The 25,390-nt window shown below is 43.3% G+C and overlaps 1 protein-coding gene and 1 pseudogene across 1 annotated transcript in view; one reads left to right on the top strand and one right to left on the bottom strand.

Moving 5' to 3' along the window:
- On the bottom strand, positions 1 to 14,988 carry LOC101412838 (zinc finger protein 385B pseudogene; annotated as a pseudogene).
- Positions 14,356 to 25,390, top strand: part of LOC101411838 (sterol 26-hydroxylase, mitochondrial-like) — a 24,014-nt gene continuing 12,979 nt past the window's right edge. Inside the window, exon 1 of the mRNA XM_004467725.4 lies at positions 14,356 to 15,247. Coding sequence (XP_004467782.1) covers positions 14,987 to 15,247 — 261 coding nt within the window. The 5' untranslated portion in view covers positions 14,356 to 14,986. The remainder of the gene's footprint in view (positions 15,248 to 25,390) is intronic.

A 25,390-nucleotide genomic window follows, 5' to 3' on the forward strand; every position in this document is an offset into this window, starting at 1 on the left:
TCATGGAGCGAAGAGGATGGAAGCAGGAGTGGCCCGGATGGGCCCGTGCCCGGACCTGAAGAGGGCTGGAGTATGGCTGGAGCCTGGAAGAGTGAGGCAGATGGTCCTGGTGGTAGTGAGAGCAAAGAGGACACTGCTGCAGCTGCTGCCAGGGGCGAAGACAGGAAGGTGGGGGCGAAAGGCTTCATCATATCTCTCTGGAATGCAAATTTTGCTGCCAAAATACTTGGGCTCCTCTGGAGTTTGTTGTAAGGACTGTATTCAGCTTCAGTGGTTTCCCTGGAACTTGATCCTTAAGTCTTTGGCTAGAAAAATGCTGCTTGAGCTGAATTTCTGAATTAACATGTACATCACAGATTTCACAATGAAATGTCTTGTTCTGCAGTCCTGAACCCTTACTGCCATTCTGCATCTTTAATCTTGCTCCAGGTCTAGGATAGGACTTAATTGGACCACCCCATTACGAGCTTCAACCATGGTCTTGTGTTTAGATCCTGTGTTGTGTGCGTCTAGCTGTGTCAGGGAGTTCACAGTCACTTTGCATAGTAAAAAATAAAATACATTTTTGATTTTTCCTTCTTCTGATTCACAAACAGTACCCGCAGCTCCATTTGCGCTCTTGGAGGGAGAAGTGGCTGTTCCAGTTGGCAGGGGTATGGTGCCAGGTTAGCTTTCTGAACTTGACAGCTGACTGCTGCTGATGGCTTTTAACTTCCCTTCATCTTCTGATTTGTCAGAGCTCTGCCTGTGATTGGCGTGATGGTGCAGCTGGGATTAACCTTTGTCCTGTCCTTGGAAGAAACCATTTTTGGCTTATTATTCGTTGCCTCTAATGCTTCCCTTCCCCCCGAGTTGTCTGCTCTCTGTGTCCATTCACTGTGTGTTGTTCTATGTCCGCTTGGATTCTTGTCAGCAGCGTTGGGAATCTGTCTCTTTTTGTGGCATCATCTTGCTGTGTCATCTCTCCATGTATGTGGCGCCACTCCTGGGCAGACTGAACTTTTTTCATGCTGTTCGGCTCTCCTTAGGGGGCACACTTCTTGTGCATGGGGCTTCCCTATGTGGGGGACACCCCTGCCTGGCATGGCACTCCTTGTGTGCATCAGCACTGTGCATGGGCCACCTCATCACACAGGTCAGAAGACCCTGGGTTTGAACCCTGGACCTCCCGTGTGGTAGGCAGTTGCTCTATCCGTTGAGCCAAATCCGCTTCCCTACTTGAACCATTTATTGCTTGGCTATCATATGTCATATCTTATTTTTCTCTGTCTTTTTACTCTTTTGGTTACCCTTTCTGCTCTTCTTTCTTCTATACTCTCCTCCAATCCCCTCTTCTCTGTCTTTTTTTTTTTCATGCTATAAGTCTTCCTTTAATATTTCCTGCAAAGGTAGATTCTTTTTTATGAACTCTTTAGTTTCTGTTTGTTTGTGAATATTTAAAACTCATCTTCATATATGAAGGGCAATTTTGCTGAATAAAGAATTCTTGGCTGGCAGTTTTTCTCTTTAGTATCCTAATTGTATCCTACCACTGTCTTCTCACCTCCATGATTCCTGATGAGAAATCTATACTAAGTCTCACTGGGCATCCTCGTATGTGATGGTTTGCTTCTCCCTTGCTGCTATCAGAATTTTCCCTTTATCTTTGACATTTGACATTCTGAGTAGTATCTATCTTGGAGTAGGTCTATTCAGATTTATTCTGATTGGGGTGCTCTGTGCTTATTTAGACACGTAAATTCATTTCTTTTGTGAGAGTTGGGAAATTTTCAGCTATTAATTCCTCAAATACTCTTTCTGCCCTTTTTCCCTTCCCTTCTCTTTCTGGAACACCCATGACATGTATATTGTTGCATTTTGTGTAATCATTCAATTCCCTGAAACCCTGCTCATTTTTTCCCCATTCTTTTCTTTCTTTGTTTTTTCCTCCCTTCACTTTCAGCTGTTCCGTCTTCTGTATCACCAATTCTTTCTTCTATCATGTTGAGCTTGTCTCTGTATGCCTCTAATGTGTTTTTTATCTCACCTATTGTGTCTTTCATTCCCATGAGCACTGTTACTTTTTTATTCAGGTTTTCACATTCTTCTTTATACTCACTCAGTGTCTTCTTGATGTCTTTTTATCTCTTTAGTCATACTGTCTTTCAACTCATTAAGATTTTGGATATTTGTGCACATATCATTTATTAGTTGTCTCAAATCCTGCATCTCTTCTGGGGCTTTGATATATTCCTTTCTTCAGCCATTTCTTCCATTTTCTTAGTATAGCTTGTAAACTTTCATTGATGTCTAAGCATCTGATTAGAATGGTGAGTTTACTCAGATACTTGATTTCACTCTCTTTAGTAGGGTTTTAGTGGTAGCAGTTTGCCTATTACTGCTATTCCTTGATTATTCTCTATTGCACCAGGATCATTCTCCAGGACAGACAAGTCTGTTCTGATTTTAAGGATTGTCCATGTTGGCTGCTCAAATCTGGGCCCTGTACCCAATAATGGGCTACAGATCTGCTTCCTAGGGCCTAGGGAGGGACATTGTAAAAGTTGGAAAAACCTCTCTTGCTTATTTACTTTCAATTTCTTCACATGCGCTTCCTTGGTCTGCTAGCAGATGACACTCTTTTGCGGCCCTCTCAGTTCAATAACTGGTGGCAGTGTGTTTGCTGCAGCATTCACTGGATCAATGTGACAGAGGTTCTTGCCTGAATGCCAAGAGCCTCATAATTCAAACTTTCCCAGAAACAGTCCTCCAACCTTTGTTTGCTGTCCCCTCCCTTTTCCCCAGTTGGAAATAATTCCACCCCCCTCTGTGTCCTCAACAACTATTTCCAGTCATTTATCTCCATTCAAATCTTTGTTATTTCCTTCCTTCTGCTGCTTAGGGTTTAGTTTGCTCTTCTTTTTCCAAATCATCCAATTGTGTTATTTGGTCTTTGATTTGAGATCTTTCTTCTTTTTTTACGTAAACATTTTTAGCTGTAAATTCCCTGCTCAGCAATACCTTTCTTGCATCTCATAAGGTTTGGTATGCTGTGTTTTCAGTTTCCTTCACCTCAAGATATGTCCTAATTTCCCAGGTGAATTCTTCTTTGATCCATTAATTATTTAAAGGTGCTGTTTAATGTCCAGATATTTGTGGTTTTTCCACTTTTCCCTATTATTGACTTACACCTTTATTACATTGTGGTCAGAGAAGATTTGATGTAAGTTTCAATATTTCTGAATTTATCTAGACTTGTTTTGTAACCTAACTTATCATCTATCCTGGAGAATGATCCATGTGCACTAGAGACGAATGTGTATTCTACTGCTGTTAGGTGAAGTGTTCTTAGGTCTATTTATTTTATTACTATTTTTCACATATTCTATTTACTTAATTGATTTTCTTTCTGGATATTCTATCCATTATTGAAAATGGTGCATTGAAGTCTCCTGCTATTAATGCAGAACCATCTGTTTCTCCCTTCCAAACTGTCAATATTTTCTTCATATCTCTTGGGGCTCTGCCTTTATATCTTCCTGTTAAATCGGCACCTTTATCAGTTTATAATGACTTTCTATGTCCCTCCTAACAGTTTCTGACTTAAAGTCTATGTTTTAGTTTGCAAAAGGGAAAACTAAAGTACCAGAAATGGGTTAGGTATTATAGAGGAGATTTATTTGGGGGTAGAAGCTTACAGTGCCAAGGCCATGAAAATCCAAATCCAGACACCAAAGACATGCTTTCTCACCAAAATCAGCTGCCATGTGTTTGAAGCAAGATGGCCGTTGATCTCTGCTGAGGTTTGAGCTTAGCTGAGAGCAACCCGGCAGAGGTCTTGCCTTTTTCTGGGCCTTCTATATCATTCTTGGTTGCTCTGATTTCTTCCCGAAGTTTGAGCTCAGCTGAGACAATCAGGCATACAGCAGGGCACAACTCCTCTGAAGCTGCTCTGTGGGTCCAGCCTCTTTGGGCTTCTTGGGGATTTCTGTTTTCCCACAGTCCTCTCTCTCATATTGCAGAATCAAATACACTGGCTTCCTTTTCCTTTGTCTGTCAGTCTGTCTGTGCCTCTAGGTTTATAACAGACCCAGCAAGGAGGTGGAGACTCAACCTGAGTTGCCTCAGCAAAGCCCCAAATTGATCTTATCAAGTAATCTAATCAAATGCCCCACCACTGAATTTAATGCTATCAAAGGGTCACACCCAGAGGAATAGATTTATTTACAAACATTATCTTACTGTTGTGGGGACTCATAAAATAATCTCAGATTAATGCAGTCTATTTTATCTGATATTAGTATACCTCAGCTCTCTTTTGGTTACATTTGCACAGTGTATTTCTTCTAAGGTTTCACTCTCAACCTACCTGTGTCTTTGAACTGAAGGTGAACCCCTTGTAAACAGCATTTTATCCATTTTGCCTATCTCTGCCTTTGGCTGGAGAGTTTACTACATGTACATTTAAAGTAACTACTGAATGGGAAGCAGACTTGGCCCAGTGGATAGGGCATCCATCTACCACATGGGAGGTCCACAGTTCAAAGCCCGGGCCTCCTTGACCCATGTGGAGCTGGCCCACATGCAGCGCTGATGTGTGCAAGGAGTACTGTGCCATGCAGGGGTGTCCCCTGCGTAGGGAGGGTCCCACACGCAAGGAGTGTGCCCCATAAGGAGAGCCACCCAGCGTGAAAGAAAGTTCAGCCTGCCCAGGAATGGTGCTGCACACACGGAGAGCTGACGCAGCAAGATGACCTAACAGAAAGAGACACAGATTCCCGTGCTGCTGACAACAACAGAAGTGGATAAAAAGGAGAACACAGCAAATGTATACAATAAATAAAATAAATCTTAAAAAAAAAATAAAGTAACTACTGAAGGAAGCGAATTTGGCTCAACGGATAGAGTGTCTGCCTACCACATGGGAGGTCCGCAGTTCAAACCCCGGGCCTCCTTGACCCGTGTGGAGCTGGCCCATGTGCAGTGCTGATGCGTGCAAGGAGTGCCATGTCATGCAGGGGTGTCCCCAATGTAGGGAAGCCCCATGCGCAAGAAGCGCACTCCATAAGGAGAGCCACCCAGTGCGATAAAAGTGCAGCCAGCCCAGGAGTGGCGCCGCACACACATGGAGAGCTGATGCAGCAAGATGATGCAACAACAAAAAAAAGAAACACAGATGCCCAGTGTCGCTGACAAGGATACAAACAGACACAGAAGAACCCAGAATGAATGGACACAAAGAGCAGACAACCAGGGGAATGGGGCAGGGAAGGGGAGAGAAATAAATAAAAAAATTTTTTAAAAATAAAGTAACTACTGAGAATGCAGGGCTTTCTTCTGCCATTTGCTATTTGGTTTTTGCAAGTCTTATTCCAGTTTTGCCCCTCACTCCTTCCATTAATTCCTGTTTCATATGTATTTGATTTTTCTATTGTACCATTTTGAGTCCTTCTTTTTTCTTTCTGTATGTATTTGTCATATATTTTCTTTGTGGTTACATATTCACTGGATGCAATGCTTGCTGCGTTTCTTAGTCATGATTGTGTTGGTGTTCAATGCAGCATAGATATGTTTTCAAATAAAACAGATGTTTGTGTACAAATATAAGTTAACATCCTAAATCTATAACAATGTTTGATTTAATACCAATTTATCTTCAATAACATGTGCTGTTCCTAAACCCTCTATGTCCCATCACCTTTTTGTTGTACCTGTTGCAAAGTAAATCTTTATACATTATATATCCAGAGACATTGATTGGTCATTATTTTTTATGCATTTACATTTTTAGGACCTCTATAAAGTAAAATGTGGAATTACATACCAAAAAATGCAATAAAGGGAAGCAGACTTGACCCAATGGATAGGGCATCCATTTACTACATGGGAGGTCTGCGGATCAAACCCCAGGCCTCCTTGATCCGTGTGGAGCTGGCCCATGTGCAGTGCTGATGCACGCAATGAGTGCCGTGAAACGTATGGGTGCCCCCCGCATAGGGGAGCCCCACACACAAGGAGTGCGCCCTGTAAGGTAGCCACCCAGCACGAAAGAAAGTGCAACCAGCCCAGGAATGGCACTGTACACACGGAGAGCTGATACAACAAGATGATGCAACAAAAAGAAACACAGATTCCTGGTGCTGCTGATAAGTATACAAGTGGTCACAGAAGAACACACAGCAAATGGGCACAGACAGCAGACATCTGGGGAGAGGGGGAAAGGGAGTAAAATAAATAAATCTTTAAAAAAAAGCCAATACAATATGGATGGCATTTATAATTACCCACATGGTTACCTTTACCAGAGCTCTTTATTTCTTTATGACACTTCAATCCACTGTCTAGTGTCATTTTCTTTCAGTCTGAAGAAGTCCCTTAGCATTGCTTGAACGTGGTGATGAAGTCTTTCAGCTTTTGTTTATCTGGGAATATCTTAATTTCTCCCTCATTTTTGAGAGACGGTCTCAATGGATATAAAATTCTTGGTTAGCAATTGTTTTCTTTCATCCCTTTAAATATTTTGTACCACTTGCCTTCTTGCCTCCATGGTTTTTCTGATGAGGAATTGGCACTTAATCTTATTGGAGCTCTCTTGTACATATATTTTACTTTTCTCTTGCAGCTTTCAGAACTCTCTCCTTGTTCTTAGTATTTAACAGTTTGACTACTATGTGTCTGAGCATGATTCTCCTTGCATTTCTCCAATTGGGTATTGTTGGGCTTCTTGAATGTGCACATTTGTGTCTTTCATTTAATTGGGGACTTTCTGCCATTTTTTCTTTGAATATTCCTCTGCCCCTTTCATTCTCTCTAGGACATGCCATATTGGTATGCTTGATGATGTCTCACAGATCTCTTAGGTTCTGTTGACATTTTAATTCTTTTTTCTTTCTGCTCTTCAGTCTGAATCATTTCAATTGTCTTGGGTTTGAGTTAACAGATTCTTCCTTCTATCAGGTTCAATCTGCTATTGAAGTCCTCTAGGGAATTTTCCATTTTGGTTATTGTAATCTTCAACTCCACTATTTCTATTTGGGTCCTTTCTAAATTTTATATTTTTTTACTGAGATTCCCAAATGTTCACTCGTTATTTTCCTGATATCCTTTAGTTCTTTCTCAGTGTTTTCTTTATCTTCTTGAGCACATTGTAGATTTTTAAAAACAGTTTTTGTCCAGTATACTCCAAGTCTAGTCTTCATTTATGGTTTCTGGATATTTTATCTTGTCTCTTTGGATGGGCCACCATTTCTTGTTTCTTTGTTTTCCTTAAAATATATATTTTTTTGGGTACACTGTATGTTTTAATATTTTAAGTCTTAACTTTGAGAATTAGTCTCAGGGTGTTCACTTCCTTATTTGTATTCATCTAGTAATATGACTGCTATTTCCTTGAGTGCCGGGAGCTAAAACAAACCAACCAACCAAGGCAAAAACACCTTTCACAGTCTTTACAAATTAGCTCTGCATTGGCTGGTGCTCTCATTTAGAGTGTAGTCCTCCTTTCAAGAAGATCAGCCTGGTGCTCATGTGATGTACAGGATCCTCTCTGTCTTTTCTGACCTGAGTTTTGACCTGGGTTGGTGCTTCTCATGGCCTAGGGAATGTCCCTGATTACAGGACTTTGAACACCCTCACGACTCCTTGTGGACTTCCTCCCTGTTCTCGGGGGCTCTACTGTATGGCTTAAAGCAGGTAATCTTGTGCTTCAGTCCACTTAATTGTTTCTTATACTTTATAAGTATGCTTAAGCTGTCTACAAGTGGCTTCTGCCTGCAGTAAAAGTTCCGGGAAGGTCCAGTCTTCGAGGCACCTATACAGTAGGCTGGCATAAACATACAGTCACCCCATATGCACATAAAGGTTACTCTGCTCCTTCCAAAACAGAGCCAGAGATTCAAAATGGGAGCACAGGCAGCCTCCACAGTTCCTGGGATGGGGGTGGGACCACAAGGGTGCCACAAGCTTCTCCTACTGTTTTATTAATTAATTAATTAAATTTTTTGTGGATGAGGGTTTTGTTTAAAGATACACAGATCACACAAAATGTTACATTAAAAAATTTGTGGGAAGCGGACTTGCCCCAGTGGTTAGGGCATCCATCTACCACATGGGAGGTCCGCAGTTCAAACCCCAGGCCTCCTTGACCCGTGTGGAGCTGGCCCATGCGCAGTGCTGTTGTGTGCAAGGAGTGCCATGCCATGCAGGGGTGTCCCCACGTAGGGGAGCCCCACGCGCAAGGAGTGCGCCCCGTAAGGAGAGCTGCCCAGTGCGAAAGAAAGTGCAGCCTGCTCAAGAATGGCGCTGCACACACGGAGAGCTGACACCACAAGATGACGCAACAAAAAGAAACTCAGATTCCCGTGCCACTGACAACACCAGAAGCGGACAAAGAGGAACACACAGCAAATAGACACAGAGAACAGACAACTGGCTGGGGGTGGGGGAATTAAAAAAAATATGTAACACCCCACTCTCCACCCCCTCCCACTCCTCCCACTCCTCCCACATCAACAACCTTTTCATCAATGTGGCACATTCACTGCATTTGGTGAATATATTTTAGAGCAATGCTACACAGCATGGATATAGTTTACATTGTCATTTACACTCCTCCCCCAGACCATTCATTGGGTTATGGTAGGATATATAATGTTCTGCAACTGCTCCTGCAATATCATTCCAGACAACTCCAATCCCGAAAATGCCCCCATATCACACCTCTTCTTCCCTCCCCTGTCCTCAGCAACTCCCGTTGGCCACTGTCTCCACATTAATGACACAGTTTCTTCCATTGCTAGAGTCACAATAATTCTATAGTAGAATACCAGTAAGACCATTCTAATCTATATTTTATTCCTCCATCCTGAGGACCCTGGGATGGCGATGTCCTCTCCACTTCTAAATCGAGAAGTGACTTAGATCCCACATGGCTGATGGATTGTTTCTCCTGCTGTTTTTAAAGCTGTGTTTTCTTGGCTCAGCACTCAAAGCAGTTACTGCAATGCTTTTGCGGTCTTCTGAAGTTTGGAGGAAGATGGCTCTGCCGTTTTTTCTGGTTGTTCACAGATTCTGAGGAGTGTCTTATGTACCCGGGAGTGTCTTGTGCCTCCATCAGCTTTTCCTACAGCTTTTAAGTTGCCTTTTTCTGGATTTGGCATTTGCCCAGTTAGTAAAACCACCTAACTTTTCCAGATCTCTGAGGAAGATGGCTCTGTCTGTTTTTGCTACTGTTCAAAGCTTCTGTGGGGGAATGGAATCCTGGAGTGTCTCACACCACCGTCTGAGTTGACTGAAGTTGCGCTAAAGTTTTGAATGATTTCCACAGTTCTGAGAAGATTGGTTCTGGGTGCCGTCTGCTTGTTTACCATTGTTTCTGTGTGGGGATTAGAGCTTGGACCTTCTTACTCCATCATACTGCCCTTTTATACAGGTTTATTTTGCTTTTCTCTTAATATAAGTAAAGTTTAACATATTTGCATAAGATTGAGAACCACATATAATTTCTCTTCTATGAATTGTCCACTCACTATGTTTCCATTTTACTTAATTTCATTCACTTATTTTAAAATTTCATTCAATGATAAAATTAATATAACTACTTAAAGATTCTCTCATGAAGTAAAAATATGTATCTCGCTACATGCTATTTATGAGATAATTCTTAATCAAATTAACACAGAATGATTGAAAATAGAGGAATGAATGAAGAAATATCATGCAAATGATTACAAAAAATATAATAGGAGTAGGAATATTAAAATCTAAGAAACTAAATCCCAGGCAATTGTATATTTCAAATTTATAAAGTTGCAATCCATCAAAAATATGTAATAATCATGAGCCTTTATATACCAAAAAAACACAGATCTTCAAAATACAAAACAAAAACAGTTGGAAATCAAAGCCTATTTGGCAAATCCACAAATTCATTATATTTTTGTAACACTTGAACATGAACACACCTTTTTCAGAAGTTAAGAAATAAGAGGACAAGTCTAAGTAGAGCTATAGAGGATTTAAGTAACAAATTAATAAATTAGTGAACAAACAAGGCATACTTAAAAAATACACATGGATTTGCATTAAAAAAAATAAAGTTTTAAATCATCAAAAGTAATTCAATTATTCTAAAAAACTGCACACACACTTTGACCACAATGTAATATCATTAGAAATTAACTGCAAAAGAATGACCACATTCAAAACAAAATAATTAATTACTTGTAAATCAAAATAATTTTCTGTATGACTCAGATTAAATAGGAAATCACAATGGAACTTACAAACTATTTGGAAATGAATGACAATGAGGGAAGTAATGCAGCAAATACAGTTCGATATGGCCAAAACAGTTTAACAGGAAAATGTGTACCCTTAAATGCATTAAAAGGAAATAAAGATTCATTAGGCAATCAATTATTTGAAATGTTTAAAAACAGAAAGTATCAGTAAAATGGATCCAATAGGGGATAAAAGAGAGAATTATTATTTTCACATTAAAAACAGCATATATTTTATTTTCAAGCACACGATAAATACTGAACTTTTCCAATGACACCTTACCCTCCATGAATTCTTCTCGTATAGAATTGGGTATGTTGAAAGCAAGTTCTTTCTGGTGAGGTTTCTGATGATCAGGAATCAAGGCACAGGAGCCTTAAAGGTAATAGCTTTGTAGCTAACATACCCCAAACCAAAACAATACATCTTTTACTTTCAAAGTATAGGATAAATATTTTACCATATCATTTACTCTGGATTGGTCCATGTTGACTGCTGAATTCTTCTCACACACAATTCACTTTAAGCCAAAGGAAGTTCTACCTATAAAATGCAGTTTTGAATGGATTTTGCATTATTTGCAATATTCAAGGATGAAAGAGTAGAATTCTACAGCTTATCTTAAAAAGAAATAGCAACTTGCAGGATTGTTTTATTGTTTGATAACTGGACACTCAAAACCAGGCTGAGGAGTCCCCAAAGAAATGAGAGTCAGGTTTCACATTATTGGCCCTTTGGTCCTTTATTTTCAAAGCACTTATTAGATTTCCTTTTTATTATATCAGACATTTATTTTGATCACAAATGCAATCCAAGTGTGAATAAATAAATATATTATCTTTTAAATGCCTCCCTCATTCCTTTAAATAGAAAAAAGTGCTAAATGCCTCTTCCTAGACCATTTGACAATAATTGTCCAACCTATGGTTTTAAAAACAGACTGTAACTTGGTCTTTTGAAATTTTCCTTAAAATACATCTCATTCTGTTAAAGAATGTCTGAAGCAACAGGTGAACTGATATTGGCAATAATCTCCAGAAGGTGAGGGTGGTAAGTGAGTTGAAGTTGAAAGTGACTGGGAGGGATCTTCAGGAAACTGAGGACCATTGGGAAACGGTGCAGAGGCAAATCTTATTAACAAAATGCCGGCTTCTTCAATTAAATCTAGGAGAATACCGCCTGACCCAAACATGACCTCCAGTCCATTTCGTGCTGCCAGTCTGGCTCCTGGTAAGGCACCACTTGTTACGGAGTTCCAGGGAACTTCTTTCCCTCTGGCTTGAACCACACTGCAGTTAAACATAGAAAAGAGACCTTCCGGAACTGCAGAGCTGCTCTGGCCGGCGGGGGCAAATCCGGGGACCTGTGGAAAGAAGCAGGGTGGGGCAGGAGTTGAGAGAAGAATGGAGACAAGACAGGATTCTGATCAGGTCTCGCTAATTGGGGGCAAAACACGGGAATTTATAGGGAGGGGAGGGAACGTGTACATAGGTGATAGGCTGGTTTTGTGGGTGGCAGACGTCCAAGGAGGGGATTGGCCAACAGTTTGCGTCGGGTCTGGGGAGTCTCAAGCCTTGCGCATGCGTATTGCTGTGGTCGCCAGAGTTGTAGCAGGAAGGGGAGAACAAAAAAGCAGAGAGGAAGAAGAATAAGGAAATGACAGGGCAGATTTGTGAACTTCGCCATGTTGTGAGATCCGCCATGTTGTGGGAGGCTGTAAATAGGTCTCACGGTGGGTGGCTCCCTACACAGAGCTACCTCCCAACTGTGGAGCCCTGGTTTTAATAGCTGCCAACTTCCTGATGGGATCCGAAAGGACTAGCCCGGAAACAGACCAGCCCTCTGAAGGCTTCCAGGCATCTCACTCCTGAAACTGCATCAAGGTGATCCTGGATGGCTCTTTTTAGAGCTTTAGAAGGAGACAAGGATGAGGAGTGGGGTAGAAGCAATGTTTGAACAGAGAATGGCAGGACATTTCCCACCACTAATGAAAGACATTCTGTCAAGATCCAGGAAGGAAGGAGGACCCAACAGTGGGCTCCTGATACTAATGTCTATGCTTTTGAGCCTATACACCTGCAATAAGAATAAGGCCTAGAGTAGCACTGTGCCTGGGAGTTTCCTCCTGACAGCCTTCATGTTACTCAAATGTGGCCACTCTCACAGCCAAACTCAGCATGTAGATGCAGTGCATTCCCCCCAGCGTGGGACATGACACCCAGGGATGAGCCTCCCTGGCACTGAGGGATCACTACCACATACCAGCTGAAGATGCAACTAGAAAATGACCTTGAATTAAAGGTTCAGTACGGATCAGCAGAATATCCCTGTCTACATATAATAACATGACTTCAAAATGCTCTTTGACCTAATGTAAGGGGGAAATGGAAAGGAGAAATGAGAATATAAGGCTATGAGTCTCTAAAAAAGAGTCTGGAGGTTGTCAGAAGGAATGCCCTTATGCACAACTGAGCAGAGTCTAAGAGAGAGATAAAGTAGATACAACCCCAGGTATTGGTTCTATTGAGGGCTAAAGAGACCCACGGGTTCTATGGTCATGGCAGATGGGGTTCACTGCCATGGCAGATGGCCCTTCTTTGGAGCTGGTGTTTCTGCGTGATGGAATTGGACTCAGAGGGGATCTCTTTTCACAAGACTTGCATGCTACTTTATTGGAATTGTAGTTGGTGCTGGGGTTTTAGATATATTTAGGGGATTTGAATCTCTGGACTGATAATATGACACCCAGGCCCAGAGCCTCAACAGACTTCAGCTCCTACACTTTGATTTATTGGACTTACCCTACTCAGCTAACATCGAGTTGAAGAAGGTCAACCACCACACCATGGAGCCTAGAGTGTCTACAACTGAAAGCAGGAGGAGTGCATCCAGTATCCATGTGGAATCTAAGCCCCCACTTGACATAGATGTGCAATGGACACAACCAATCCAATGTCCACAGAGAAAATGTGGAATGGGTGTGGGAAGGGTAGCCATGGTGGCTGCTGGGTGCAGGGGAATGGGAGGAAGAGATGAGATGTGGAGGCGTTTTCAGGACGTGGAGCTGTCCTGGGTGGTGCTTCATGGACAATTACGGGACATTGTAGATCCCCCCAGGGCCCACTGGATGGAACGTGGGAGAGTTTGGCCAAGATGTGGACCATTGACTATGGGGTGCAGTGATGCTCAGAGATGTACTTATCAGGTGCAATGGATGTGTCACAATGATGGGAGAGAGTGTTGCTGTGGGGGGAGTGGGGGTGGGGGCGGTGGGGTTGAATGGGACCTCATATTTTCTGAATGTAAGTTTTAAAAATAAATAAATAATTAAAAAAAAAAAAAAGATTCAAGAAGCTCTAGGAACCCTAATGGGAAAAGTTGAAAAATCCCCAAAGCCACCTCAGCTGTCAGTCTAGTTGCCCCTTTCAACTTCCTATGCCCCCCTCCTATGCCAGGAAATACCAAGTCTTCAAGTGCTCTTGGAACCAGTTTTCTCTCCTGCTTGGTCCTCACTAGGGGGTTGAGTAGTCTTTGATATGTGCTTCTTTTATATTTGTATGAGTCGTGTTTTTAACTTTTTGAAAAGAATACTTTATATATGTAGCACAACATATATACAAAGTATTGATTTAAAAGATTCATGGCGCAACACTTTTTCTTCTGCAATATTTTCTGTACTATTTTATTCTCTTCCATTTTGTTAATAGTAGTTCTTGCCACAAACCACTAAATCTGGTTTCAACCTACAGTTTCAAAAAGCCCTGCCTTGGCAGGCTTGGGGTGGGTGGGGAGAATTATAGCCTAAAACCCTCCAATATTTAAATATTTTGTTTGTTCATTTGTTTTGCTCTCAGGCGACAAACCCCTCTGCTTCCCGCATTTGTTCTCCCCTCGCTTTGCCTTCTCTCCTCAACCCGGCGTTGAGACACGTGAATCTACGCAAGCTGCGTTTACGCAAAGCAGCCACGGGTTTAACCTCAGCCGCAGGCACCATACCCTGCAGGGAAGTGAGGGACACCAGAGGGTGCCAGCGGACAAGGAGAGCTGGTTTCTGCAACTGGGAGGAGGGGGAAGTAGGTCTCCAAGTCTCAGGAGCAACTCGACTTTGCTTTTTTTTTGCTTTTTTTCTTTGAGGTACCAGGGCCCGGGATTGAACCCAGGACGCCGAATGCAGGAAACCGCCACTCAACCACTGAGCATTATTGGCTCGCCTGAGCTGGCTTCTTTTTTTTTTCTTTCCCCGTTTGTTTTTCTTGTCTTTTTTTTTTTAAGTCGGCACCGGAACCGAACCCGAAAGTGGGCGCTCAACTTCTTGAGCCACCTCCGCTCCCCTCCTCCACTTTGAAGCCTTCACTGCGCTACCGCCAACTTTCCAGAGCAGGCGAAGAAGTGGCAGAAGAGCCCTGTGGGGCGTAGGAGGCAGAGATGGCCATCGGCAGAGCGCCGTGGCTCTCCCTACGGTCCCCGAGCCGTCTCCTGCCTTCGGGGTGGCCTGCCCTGACCGCGGCCCCGGGCGCTTCCAGCTGGAAGTGGGGCTGTGCACGCTCTCTAGGTCCTGCTTTGGAGGGAGTGAGGACCGCAAAAGTGAGCGGGAAGGGCCCTGGCAGACATTTTCCCTCCTGCTCCGGGCAGTCGCTGAACTTGACCCCGCCCCGCCTGTTCACCCCCAGGCTGGTCCAGGCGCGGGGCACTCGGGATCCGGAGGCGCGGCGGGGCGAGCACGGCCATGGCTGCGCTGCGCTGCGCGAGGCTGCGCTGGGCGCTGCTGGGGACGCGGGTGGCGGGTCCTGGGCTCCGGCCCCCAGGGACGAGAACCAAGGCCGCGCTCCCCGCTGCCCTCCCCGCGGCAGAGGCAGCCTCCGCTCCCGGAGCCGGGCCTGGCGTCCCGCGGCTGCGGAGCCCAGAAGAGCTTCCAGGGCCCGGGAAGCTGCGTTTCCTCTTCCAGCTGTTCGTGCAAGGCTACGCGCTCCAGCTGCACCAGCTCCAGGTACCCGGGCGGGGCATCGCGAACGGGATGGGGGTGAGCACCGGGGTGGAGAAGCAGGGGGTGGAAGAGTCGTTGGTAAAGTGAAGGACATGGGATCTTAGCTCAGGACCGTTTGGATCTTACCGTCATAAATTGGAACTCTATAGAGGAAGTGCAAAGTGCAAGGAGAACTCTTTGAACAGGCCTATCAAGGGTATGGATCTGAAAAGCAACGGGAAGAGGTGACCTGGAGGTTAGGTAAGAGAACAAAGGTTGAGAGAAGCGGGATCTGTCCTCCTATCAGAATGTCAGATGTGAGTGCATAATCTGCCAGATGCTGTGGTCACACTGGCTACCACAGATTTTTCCAAAGGAAACAACTTAAGAAGGATCATAGAGACTTCTTAGTAATTTGCAAGGTAAATTTCCCCTTGGAGGGGAAAAGATGTCGCTTCTCAGGCAGTGAAAGCAAACCATAGACTTAAAGGGAAAGGTGCATTTTTGTTATTAAGAAGTAGATTTCCTGTAAGAAGGGCTTATCTAGTGGAACCCGGAGGCTAGGCAGGGGTGAATGGGTAGCCCACCGTCAAAGGAGCCTGGAGAGCCCCACCCTGAGCTAAGGTGGGCTGAGGTGGAGAGGTTTTAGGAAATGGAGCCAAGGGGCTCCTGAAGGATCTTTGTTCTTAATGACTATTTGAAAAACTTATCAGGAGCTGTGCCCCAGGCCCTGTTCCAAGTGCTGGGGGCCCTGGAGATGAGGTTCGCCCTCCTGGGGTTGATAGGCTTCTTGGGAGAAGACAGAAGGCAGGGAGTTAAGAGCAGTTAATCCGTGAGAGAACTGGAGTGCCTGGGAGGAGGAACTGGCCAGAGGTTGCTGAGGGGGGAGAGAGGGCATAAGGACTGGTCCAGGGGGCTGGATGTGTGCCCTCCACAGGGACTTCCCGTTGACAGTGACTGACAGAAGGCAGGCAGGCCTTGGGCTGGGATGGTAAGCCATGAGGTCACTTTGGGGATGTAGAGTGAGCTCAAAATGTGGAGGAGCCGCGGGGTCTGGTGGACTGTCCTCTGAGGTCCTGGTGGCTTGGGGCAGGTGTGGCAGCCATGGTGGGTTCTTGCAGGGGTGGGGTTAGGGTGGCACCCGAGGAGCACAGTCCAGGTTGTGGTGTGTGCAGCAGGATGGACTGGACAGGTAGGGCCCCGGGAACAAGGGTCTGAGGGAATAGGGCTGGGGAATGGCAAATGGAAGCTGGAGACGCTGGTCTGATGGAAGATGGAGAAGCAGGTTTCTCTTCCAGTCCAGAGAGAGCTGGCCTGGGTCTTGGGTATGAGGGAGGAAATGACTGTGAGGGTTGCACAACTGACCTCAGCCAGGGCTGCCTCCTCTACCTGGAGGCCGCCCTCTCCTCTGCAATCCTGGCCCCTTCCCACGCAGTGTGGCCGGTCACAAGGTACTCAGAGATGGTTTAAATGACATTCCTGGTGGAACCGGCTCCTCTAATCCAAGAAAACAGAGTCCTATAAAGTTTCCCTGCATGATTTAACCATGGAACCTGAGTACCCAGAGAAAGTCCAAGAGTGGGGACTGAGGATTTGTCAGCTTTTCTCAGAGGGGGATTTGCTGGGCAGTTTTGCTCAGGGTTATCGCTAGAACAGTATCTACCATAGAGATTTGAAACAGGTCTATGAGGAGTCAGAAGCTGGAGAAAGCCAGAAACGGCTGGCCTTTTAAGTGGAGGCCAGGGCTGCTTTTTAGAAACCCTGGCTCTTCTACCCCAGAGATCTTGGGTCACATGTACGGGGTGCACCATGAGAAATGCACCAGCCCTTCCCACTGCCTGTTGCTGGTGTGAGTTAATAAAAAACACAGTGGCTTCCATGTATGAAATTCAATTAATATTACTGAGGAAGAGGGTCGAATTCAGTGACCACTTTGTACTTGCTAGAATTCATTTTTGGGGAGCAGATGAGCTCAAGTGGTTAGTGCCTGCTTCCCATGCACAAGGTCCTGGGTTTGATCCCTGCAACTTCCTAAAAACAAACACAAAACTAAAAACCAACTCTTATTGGGGAGCAGAAGGAGCTCAGTGGTTGAGTACCTACTTCCCATGCACAAGGTCTTGGGTTTAATCTCCTGTATTTCCTTTTTAAAAAAATTCATTTCATTCATCTCAAATTGGCTTAAACTATACAATAGTCTTAAGGGCTCATAAAACTGAAAAGTCTAATATTTGGATGCCTTTAGGTGCAGTTTGTCTAGAGTTCCATGATGTCATAAAGGTTACAGCTTTATTTTTCTGCCTTTCTTTTGGTTTTCTGCCTTGTAGACGTTTCTCCTTGGGCTAAGGACCTCTGAGGTACTGAGGCTACGGCCAGCAAGTCCACTGTGAGAATCCACTGGCCTACAGCTTGTCCCCAAGTCCTGGGCACAAGTCTTGGGCTTCCTTGTGATTGGGTCAGCATGCATCATGTCTTTACCCCCAGCCCGTTCTCTGTGGTCAGGGGAAGTGCCCTGACTCCCTGCCTGGGCCCAGGTTAATTGCTCATCCCTGAACTCTGCCTGTCTGGAGCCTCAGTTCTGGTTTTCAGGTCTTTCTCTTTTTTCTCCATGTCATATGTGCTGGGACTGGAATGTTGAAGGTGGCTTGTTTAACTGCATGTTTGGTGCCATGGCTAGTTTCCTCAAACAAATGGGCATCTTTCTCTCTCCAGGTGGAAAAATTGGGCTCCCTCACAACATGGTGGTCTCAGGATACTCGCACTTCTCACATGGTCCAGCTTCCCCTGATTAACGTCCTAGACATAGAAAGTGTAAATCGCCAGTTTAAGTCTAGACCTGAACACTAGCACAGAGTCATGTCCACTGTACTCTGCTGGCCAGTGCAATCACAGAGCACCCCAGATTCTAGAAGTGAAGACATAGATCCCCACTTCTTACTGGGACGGGTGTCAAGTAATTTGTGGTCAATGGAATCCACCACATCCTCTTCCTAGGATCCAGGTATCTGGGGAGAGAAATTCTAACTACATTAGTGAACTGCTTGGTGCATAGGGACCCAGAAGTACAGCAGCAGAATCCCGTGAAGGAAATGCATATAGGCCTTGGAGAGAACTGGTGGAATGTGCTTCTCCAGTGCCAGTCCATTAGATTAAGTAGCTCTGTTCTTGGATAAAAGAGAGAAAAGCGATAAATGCTGCCAAAGTCTGGCTCTGCTCCTTTGGATTTTGTAAAGACCATCCCATTCTGTTACCACATTCTTTCTTCAGTTTGGCAATACCATGGATTAGATGGTATTTCTGCCCCAGGACTCAAGTTACCATCAACTCTTCCAGAGATAATCTTCCAGTTAACTTGGCTGAACTTGAGTGTTTTTCAGTTATATCTGGCAGACATTTATAGGTTTTTGGGGGAGGGAAGAAGGGGAGAGGAGGCAGAGTATAACAGAACTGGTTACACTGCCTTTGAATCTACAGGGATGGGGAATTTGGCAATATATATCAAGGCAAAATGTGGGCCTCTTACCAACTCAGCAATTTCCCTGCCAGAATTCCCCTAACAGATAAGCTACTGTGGTGAAAGAGGTTCACAAATATTCAAGGTAACATTATTTGTGGTTGGGAAAGATTAGAAAGGCTGAAATATAACTCAGTAGGGAAATAATTAAATAAATTATGGTATATGCATAAAATGGAATTCTGTGCAACCATTAAAAATAACAGTGGCATATTTGTATATACTCAGGTTAATTGATAGTCAAAATATGGAGAAAAAGCCAGGTTGGAAAAGCTTGATTATAATAGCTATCATTTGTGAATAAAGAAAGAGCCTGGGGTATATAAATGTGTGTGTGTGTGTATAGAATATGCATAAAATATCTGTTGAAGGACCCACAAGAAATTGGTAGCATACTTGGCTCTGTGTATGTAAAGGCCTTTTTTTTAAAAGATTTATATTTTATTTATTTCTCTTCCCTTGCCCTCCCACCCCCCTCCCATTGTCTGCTCTCTGTCCATTCACTGTGTGTTCTTCTGTGTCCATTTGCTGTGTGTTCTTCTTTGTTTGCTTGTCTTCTCTTTAGGCAGCACCAGGAAGCAATCCTGGAGCCTTCTGGAGTGGGAAAGAGGCACTGTATCTCTTGTGCCACCTCAGCTCCCTCATCTGCTCCATCTCTTATTGTCTCTCCTTGTGTCTCGTTTTGTTGTGTCATCTTGCTGTGCCAGCTTTCCACGCTGGCCAGCACTCCTGTGTGGGCTAGCATGCCGTGTGGGTCAGCCTTCCACATGGGCAGCACTCTGTGTGGGCCAGCACTTGACATTACCAGCTCTCCACTCAGGCTAGCTTGCCACACAGGCCGCTGGGCCTCCTCTATGGTAGACCGGAGCCCAATCACTTGAGCCAAATCCACTTCCCCATAAAATTATGAGTTAGCAAATTGTTATCTGCTGTAATTCACTCCAATAAGACATGAAGAATTCCCAAATAGGAATTTGATTATTTAGAAACAATTATCATTTAAATGGAAATTAAATAATTAAACCAATAATTTATTTCATTCTTAGAGATTATTACCAATAGTTAGAGCTGCAATATAAAAATTAGAATTATGTTATAATTATTTTCTATTATATTTGAATTATTCTTTACATTTATACATGTTTGTTACTATGCTACCTATTAATATTTTTTACTTCCCCACCCCCTCCATGCCCTGCTACCTATTTTTCCTGTCTGTGTCCATTTGCTGTGTGATCTTCTGTATCTATTTCTCTTTTTGTCGTCTCTTCTCTCCTCTAGTATTCACTGGGTTTGATCCTGGGGACCTCTGATGTGGAGAGAGGTTCCCTGTCAGTTGTGCCACCTCAATACCTGGTTTCTGCTGTATTTCACCTTGACCCTCCCTTCCTCTCTCTTTTGTTGATTCATTATCTTGCTCCATGACCCACTTGCGCAGGCACTGGCTCACTGCATGGGCCCTCGGCTTGACGCATGGGCACTCCGCTTACCACATATACACTGGCTCACCGCGCGGGCACTGGCTCACCGCGCGGGCAGTCACGTGGGCACTCGGCTCACCATGCAGGTACTTGTGCGGGCACTTGGCTAACCACACAGGCACTCAGCTCGCAACGCAGGCACTTGGCTTGCCACGTGGGCACCCACATGGACACTCAGCTTGCTACCCAGGCACTAAGCTCACCACACATGCACTTGGCTTACTGCTTGGGTACTCGACTTCCCACGCGGACACTGACTCACCACGCCGGGACACTCTTCTTCTTTTTCACCAAGAGGCTCGAGGGGTCGAATCCAGGTCCTCCCATACGTTAGACTGAGGCCTTATCACTTGAGCCACGTGCACTTCCCTTAATATTTTTTGTAATTGATTGTTAAATCTAACCTGGCCTGGCACTCTCTTTTAAAACTTGTAATTTTTTTCAATCTGTTTTCTATTTGTTTTACAATTTACAATAAAGTACTTTTTAACAGCTAAAAAAAAGAGGCCATCGATTATACACTTTGAATAGATCATATGGTATGTAAATATATCTCAATAAAACTGCTTAATAAACAGAGAAATAATTGTGCAAGAACAGCCAGAAATAGCAGCTATGTGCAGCAGGGGAAACAGGATTTAGAGGTGATGAATTTTCTTATTTGTCTGTTTATTGTTTATTATTATTGAAATAATGAAAATGCTTTAATAGTGATCGAAGTGATGAACACACAATTATGTAATTACACCAAATACCATTGATTGTACGCTTTGGATAAATTGTATGCTTGATTCATATGTATCAATAAAATTGATTTGTTTTAAAAAAAGTTAGGTAAGATTTGATGGGTCTAACTATAAAGTTTTAAAAGTCTCAGTATCATATAGTACCCTGATACAAAACCAAAATTTAGTTCTCTCACTGTTAATGTAACAAAGTTTCTTAAATCATAAGTCTGCTTTAGAAAATTATAATGATATTTCTTGTGAATAATCAGTATATAAAACAGAAAATCTGTTTTATCAAAATAGCTTCTTGTACTTTAACCTTATTGTGCCTTTGGTGGTTTAAGAAAAACAAGTCTTCTCACTTATAAAAAGAATATAATATTCAAACCTAAAAACTATTAACATGTTGCTTTTTCAAAGACCAACATTAGAAAGTATCTTTTTATTTCAAACTCTTGCAAAAGATTTGTGTTTTCACCTTTAAAAAGTAAAGTGAAAAGTTCAGTTCATTTGATATGTTGTAAATTAAATAAAAAGTGTTTAAAAAGTGTTATAAAATTAAAAGGGATTTTCTAAACTTCTGTTAAAAATATAGTATCAATTTTTATGTTTTGCTGAGGGGATTTTAATGTCTTTATTTTTGGTGTTTTTTTTAATCACTTTATTGAGATATAATCAAATACCATACAATTCGCTCATTTAATAATTAAATGCTTTCCAGTATATTCACAAAGTTCTGGTCTTTGTGACTGACTTTTTTCAATTTATCATGTTTTCAATATTCAACCATGTATAGCATGCGTGAGTACTTCATTCCTTTTTGGTTGAAATAATATCCCCACGTATGGATATACCATATGTATTTATCCATTCTACTTTGGGCTCAGTATCACTTTCTGAATACACAACTCAAGGCTGCGCTTCCAAAATTTCTGAGAACTATGTTATTTCTCTCCAGAAAAAAAAATTCTACACATATTGCATTGCATGCTATTTAGGCCCTCCCCCTCCCTCTCAACCCAAGCCTGTTTGTACACCTCTTGTCTTGGAGGCAGATCCATGCGTTTTCACACTATGTGCAATTTCGGTAATATCTACCACGGGCTTCCTTGGAATACCAACCCTTAACCTATGGGCTGGCCACGCGCACCTATGAGGCAACTAGGGATGCAATTTCCTTGTTTAACTGAGGAGGAATTGTTAGGACAAGGCTTACAAGGTAAGGTTAGAGCAAGGCCTGAATGGTTCACCAGTAAAGAGACGATGAGCCACTTTTAGATGTAAGCAGTTTAATACTCACATAGAAAGAAAGGATAAGCCAAAGTTATTGGCTCCCCAGGAAACTTGTCCCACCCACCAAAAGGCCATATGTAGATAAACGGGGCCAGTGACTGCAACAGGAGTTGTGGGATACCCTGTTGCTGAGGAGCCACTTCTAGAAGGCAACCAAGCCGTTTAACACTGCAGCTCTGTTCTGAGAGCCTTGGAGCAGAAAGCTCACCCTCATCAGACCCCAGGAGGTGATGATGAGAACCTGTCTCATGGCAGCGCCTCAGAGGAGTTGAGAGACCTCCTCACCCGGAGAATCGTGGGAATTCAGTTGTCAAGCCTTAGGGAGGTGAGATTCCAGCCTTCCCCTGTGTGTGCACCTGCAGGCTGCACAGGGTGTCAGGGCAGAGCTGCTTCCCTACAGGGGACAAAGTGACAATGCCTGTTAGTGTTCAGTCTGGAGCTAGAACAACATCTCCTGCCAAACAGTCCCTGACCCCTCAGCTGATATCACTGGCAGTGAATGACTGCGCAGAGTTAAAAACATGTGACACAGGGAGAAAGGCGAGTTTTTGTTCTATAAAAATTATCTTTGTTTCCAAATGTCACAGAAATATGAGTTACATGCTAAATGTTTGTGATGACCTACTGCATTTAAGAGAAAATGCCATTTAGACTAAATTAATTTGCAGAAGTAATACATGTTTATTGTAGAGAATTCAGAAAAGAGAGAGAAAGAAAAAGTAGAAAGTTCAAATACTCCATAATCCCAACACCTAGCACATAGTACAGTGTCTTGCACCTCAAAGTGCTTAATAAGCATTTATGAAACAAATTTGTAAACATACATTCTCTTTATTTAAGAAAGCATTGTCTCGTCTTATGAATAGGCTTCTACATTTATCCCCCATGTATCAAGCATGTATATTTTTAATAAAAATACTATATTTCTATGTTATAACCTGTCATTACTACTAAAAAATAAATGTCAATATCTTTCTATAGCAAAAAACAACCATTGACCATGAGGTGCAGCGATGCCCAGAGATATACTTACCAAATGCAATGGATATGTCATGATGATGGGAGAGGGTGTTGCTGGGGGGTGAGTGGTGGGGTGGGGGGTGGTGGGGTCGAATGGGCCCTCATATTTTTTGAATGTAATATTTTTACAAAATGAATTTAAAAATTTTTAAAAAAAGCAATAAACACACTTCTATAACATAATTTTTATTAGCTGAGCAGAGCTCCATTGTAGGGAAATAATTTATTCAACTCTGTTGTTATACATTTAGATTTTAGATTTGACTTTTTGCTAAATATATCTGTCATTATATATCCTGTATATCCTCAAATATTTCTCTGGAATAAACTGCTAACCTGATGTTAAATATAATGAAAAATTGCTCTTGGGTTATCTGAGAATCATCACAAAAGTTAAATACCCCAAACTGGCATAGAGGATGTGACATACATCCTCTTCAGAAAGTCCCTATCAGGACGCCAGACCCTGTAAACCAATGAAGCCCCTAGTTAAGCACCCCTAGCCCAACTGAAGACAAAGCCTGCTTATATTTACCCACCCTTATAAAATGAAGCTCATCCCTGGTCAATAAAACCTAGCCCACTTCTTTCTGTTTATGAAACTGCCCACAAACTCCCTGGCCTCACAGGTGCTTTTTGTTTTTGCAGGTGAACAGTTTCCTTGTCATTGCAGCCATCTTGGTATCCTGAATAAAATACAATAAAATGTATACTGCAGCAGGAATCCGATTTGTCTTATGACACTAGAATTGTGGTGATGAAAGAGTTTGTTGGGAAGCACTTGAGGCTCAGTCAGTTGGGCTCCTGTCTACCATATGGGAGGCCCTGGGTTCACGTCCCGGGGCCTCCTTGTGAAGGCAGGCTCGCCCGCACACTGCGGAGCGCTGCCCAGTTCACAGATGCCACGGAGCACCTCCCAGCCCGCAAGTGCCGTGTAGTGCTGACTCAGCAAGGTAACACAACAAAAAAGGGAGACAAGCAAAAAAACACAGAAGAGCGCACAGCGAATGGACACAGAGAGCACATAGCAAGCAAGCCGCAAGGGGGGAGGGAAAATAAAATAACTAACTACAGACTCAGAAGAACATACAGCAAATGGACACAGAGCAGACAACATGCAAAAAGCCATGGGGGTGGGCTATTATCGAAAAAAAAGATTTTGTTAAGTTCTTCCATTTGTATCAACAAACCTTGCAATAATTCATAAATACAGTAGTTTTTCACAACGGAGGGTGTATTATTCAGCCAAAAGGGTGCTGAAGCAAAATACCAGAAATTGGTTGGTTTGTATAAAAGGTATTTTTGGGGGGGTAGGAGCTTACAGATACCAGGTCATAAAGCATGTTACTTCTCTCCATATTGTCTATTTTCACGTGTTCGAGCAATTGACTGCCGACATCTGTGAGGGTTCAGGCTTTCTCGGTTCCTCCCTTCCAGGGTCTTCTTTCTCTCTGGGTTTCAGGGTTCTTCTCTTCCAGGGCTTGCTTCTTCCTGGGCTCAGGATTCCAGTCTTTCTGGGGCTTGCTTCTCTTTGCTCTGTGACCTTAACTCCTGGGGCTCCAGCTTAAGGCTTCAGCATCAAACTCCAACATCATGCAGCGATGCCCAGAGATGTAATTACCAGGTGCAATGGATGTGTCATGATGATGGGAGGGAGTGTTGATGTGGGTGGAGTGGGGGGTGGGGGTGGTGGGGTTGAATGAGACTTCATATTTTTTTAATGTAATTAAAAAAAATGAATAAAAAATTAAAAAAAAACAAAAACCCTCAACTCTGGGGAAGCAGCTCTGGCTCAATCAGATGAGCTCCCGTCTACCATATACGAGGCCCTCAGTAGCATCCAGGGGCCTCCTTGTGAAGGCAGGCTTGCCCGCAGGCTGTGGAGAGCTGCCCAGCCCACAGATACTGTGGAGAGCTGACTCAGCAAGGTGATGCAAAAAAAGAAGGGAGACAAGCGAGAATACAGAAGAGCCTGCAGCGAATAGACTCTGAGAGCAGACAGCAAGCAAGCCGCAAGGGGGAAGGGGAAATAAAATAAAATAAATACAGACACAGAAAAACGTACAGCAAATGGACTCAGAGAGAGGCAGTTTGCAAAAAGCCACAATGAGGGGGATTAAAAAAAAACAAC

Source organism: Dasypus novemcinctus, chromosome 7, assembly GCF_030445035.2.
Source record: "Dasypus novemcinctus isolate mDasNov1 chromosome 7, mDasNov1.1.hap2, whole genome shotgun sequence".
In the NCBI taxonomy this organism is placed as follows: domain Eukaryota; kingdom Metazoa; phylum Chordata; class Mammalia; order Cingulata; family Dasypodidae; genus Dasypus; species Dasypus novemcinctus.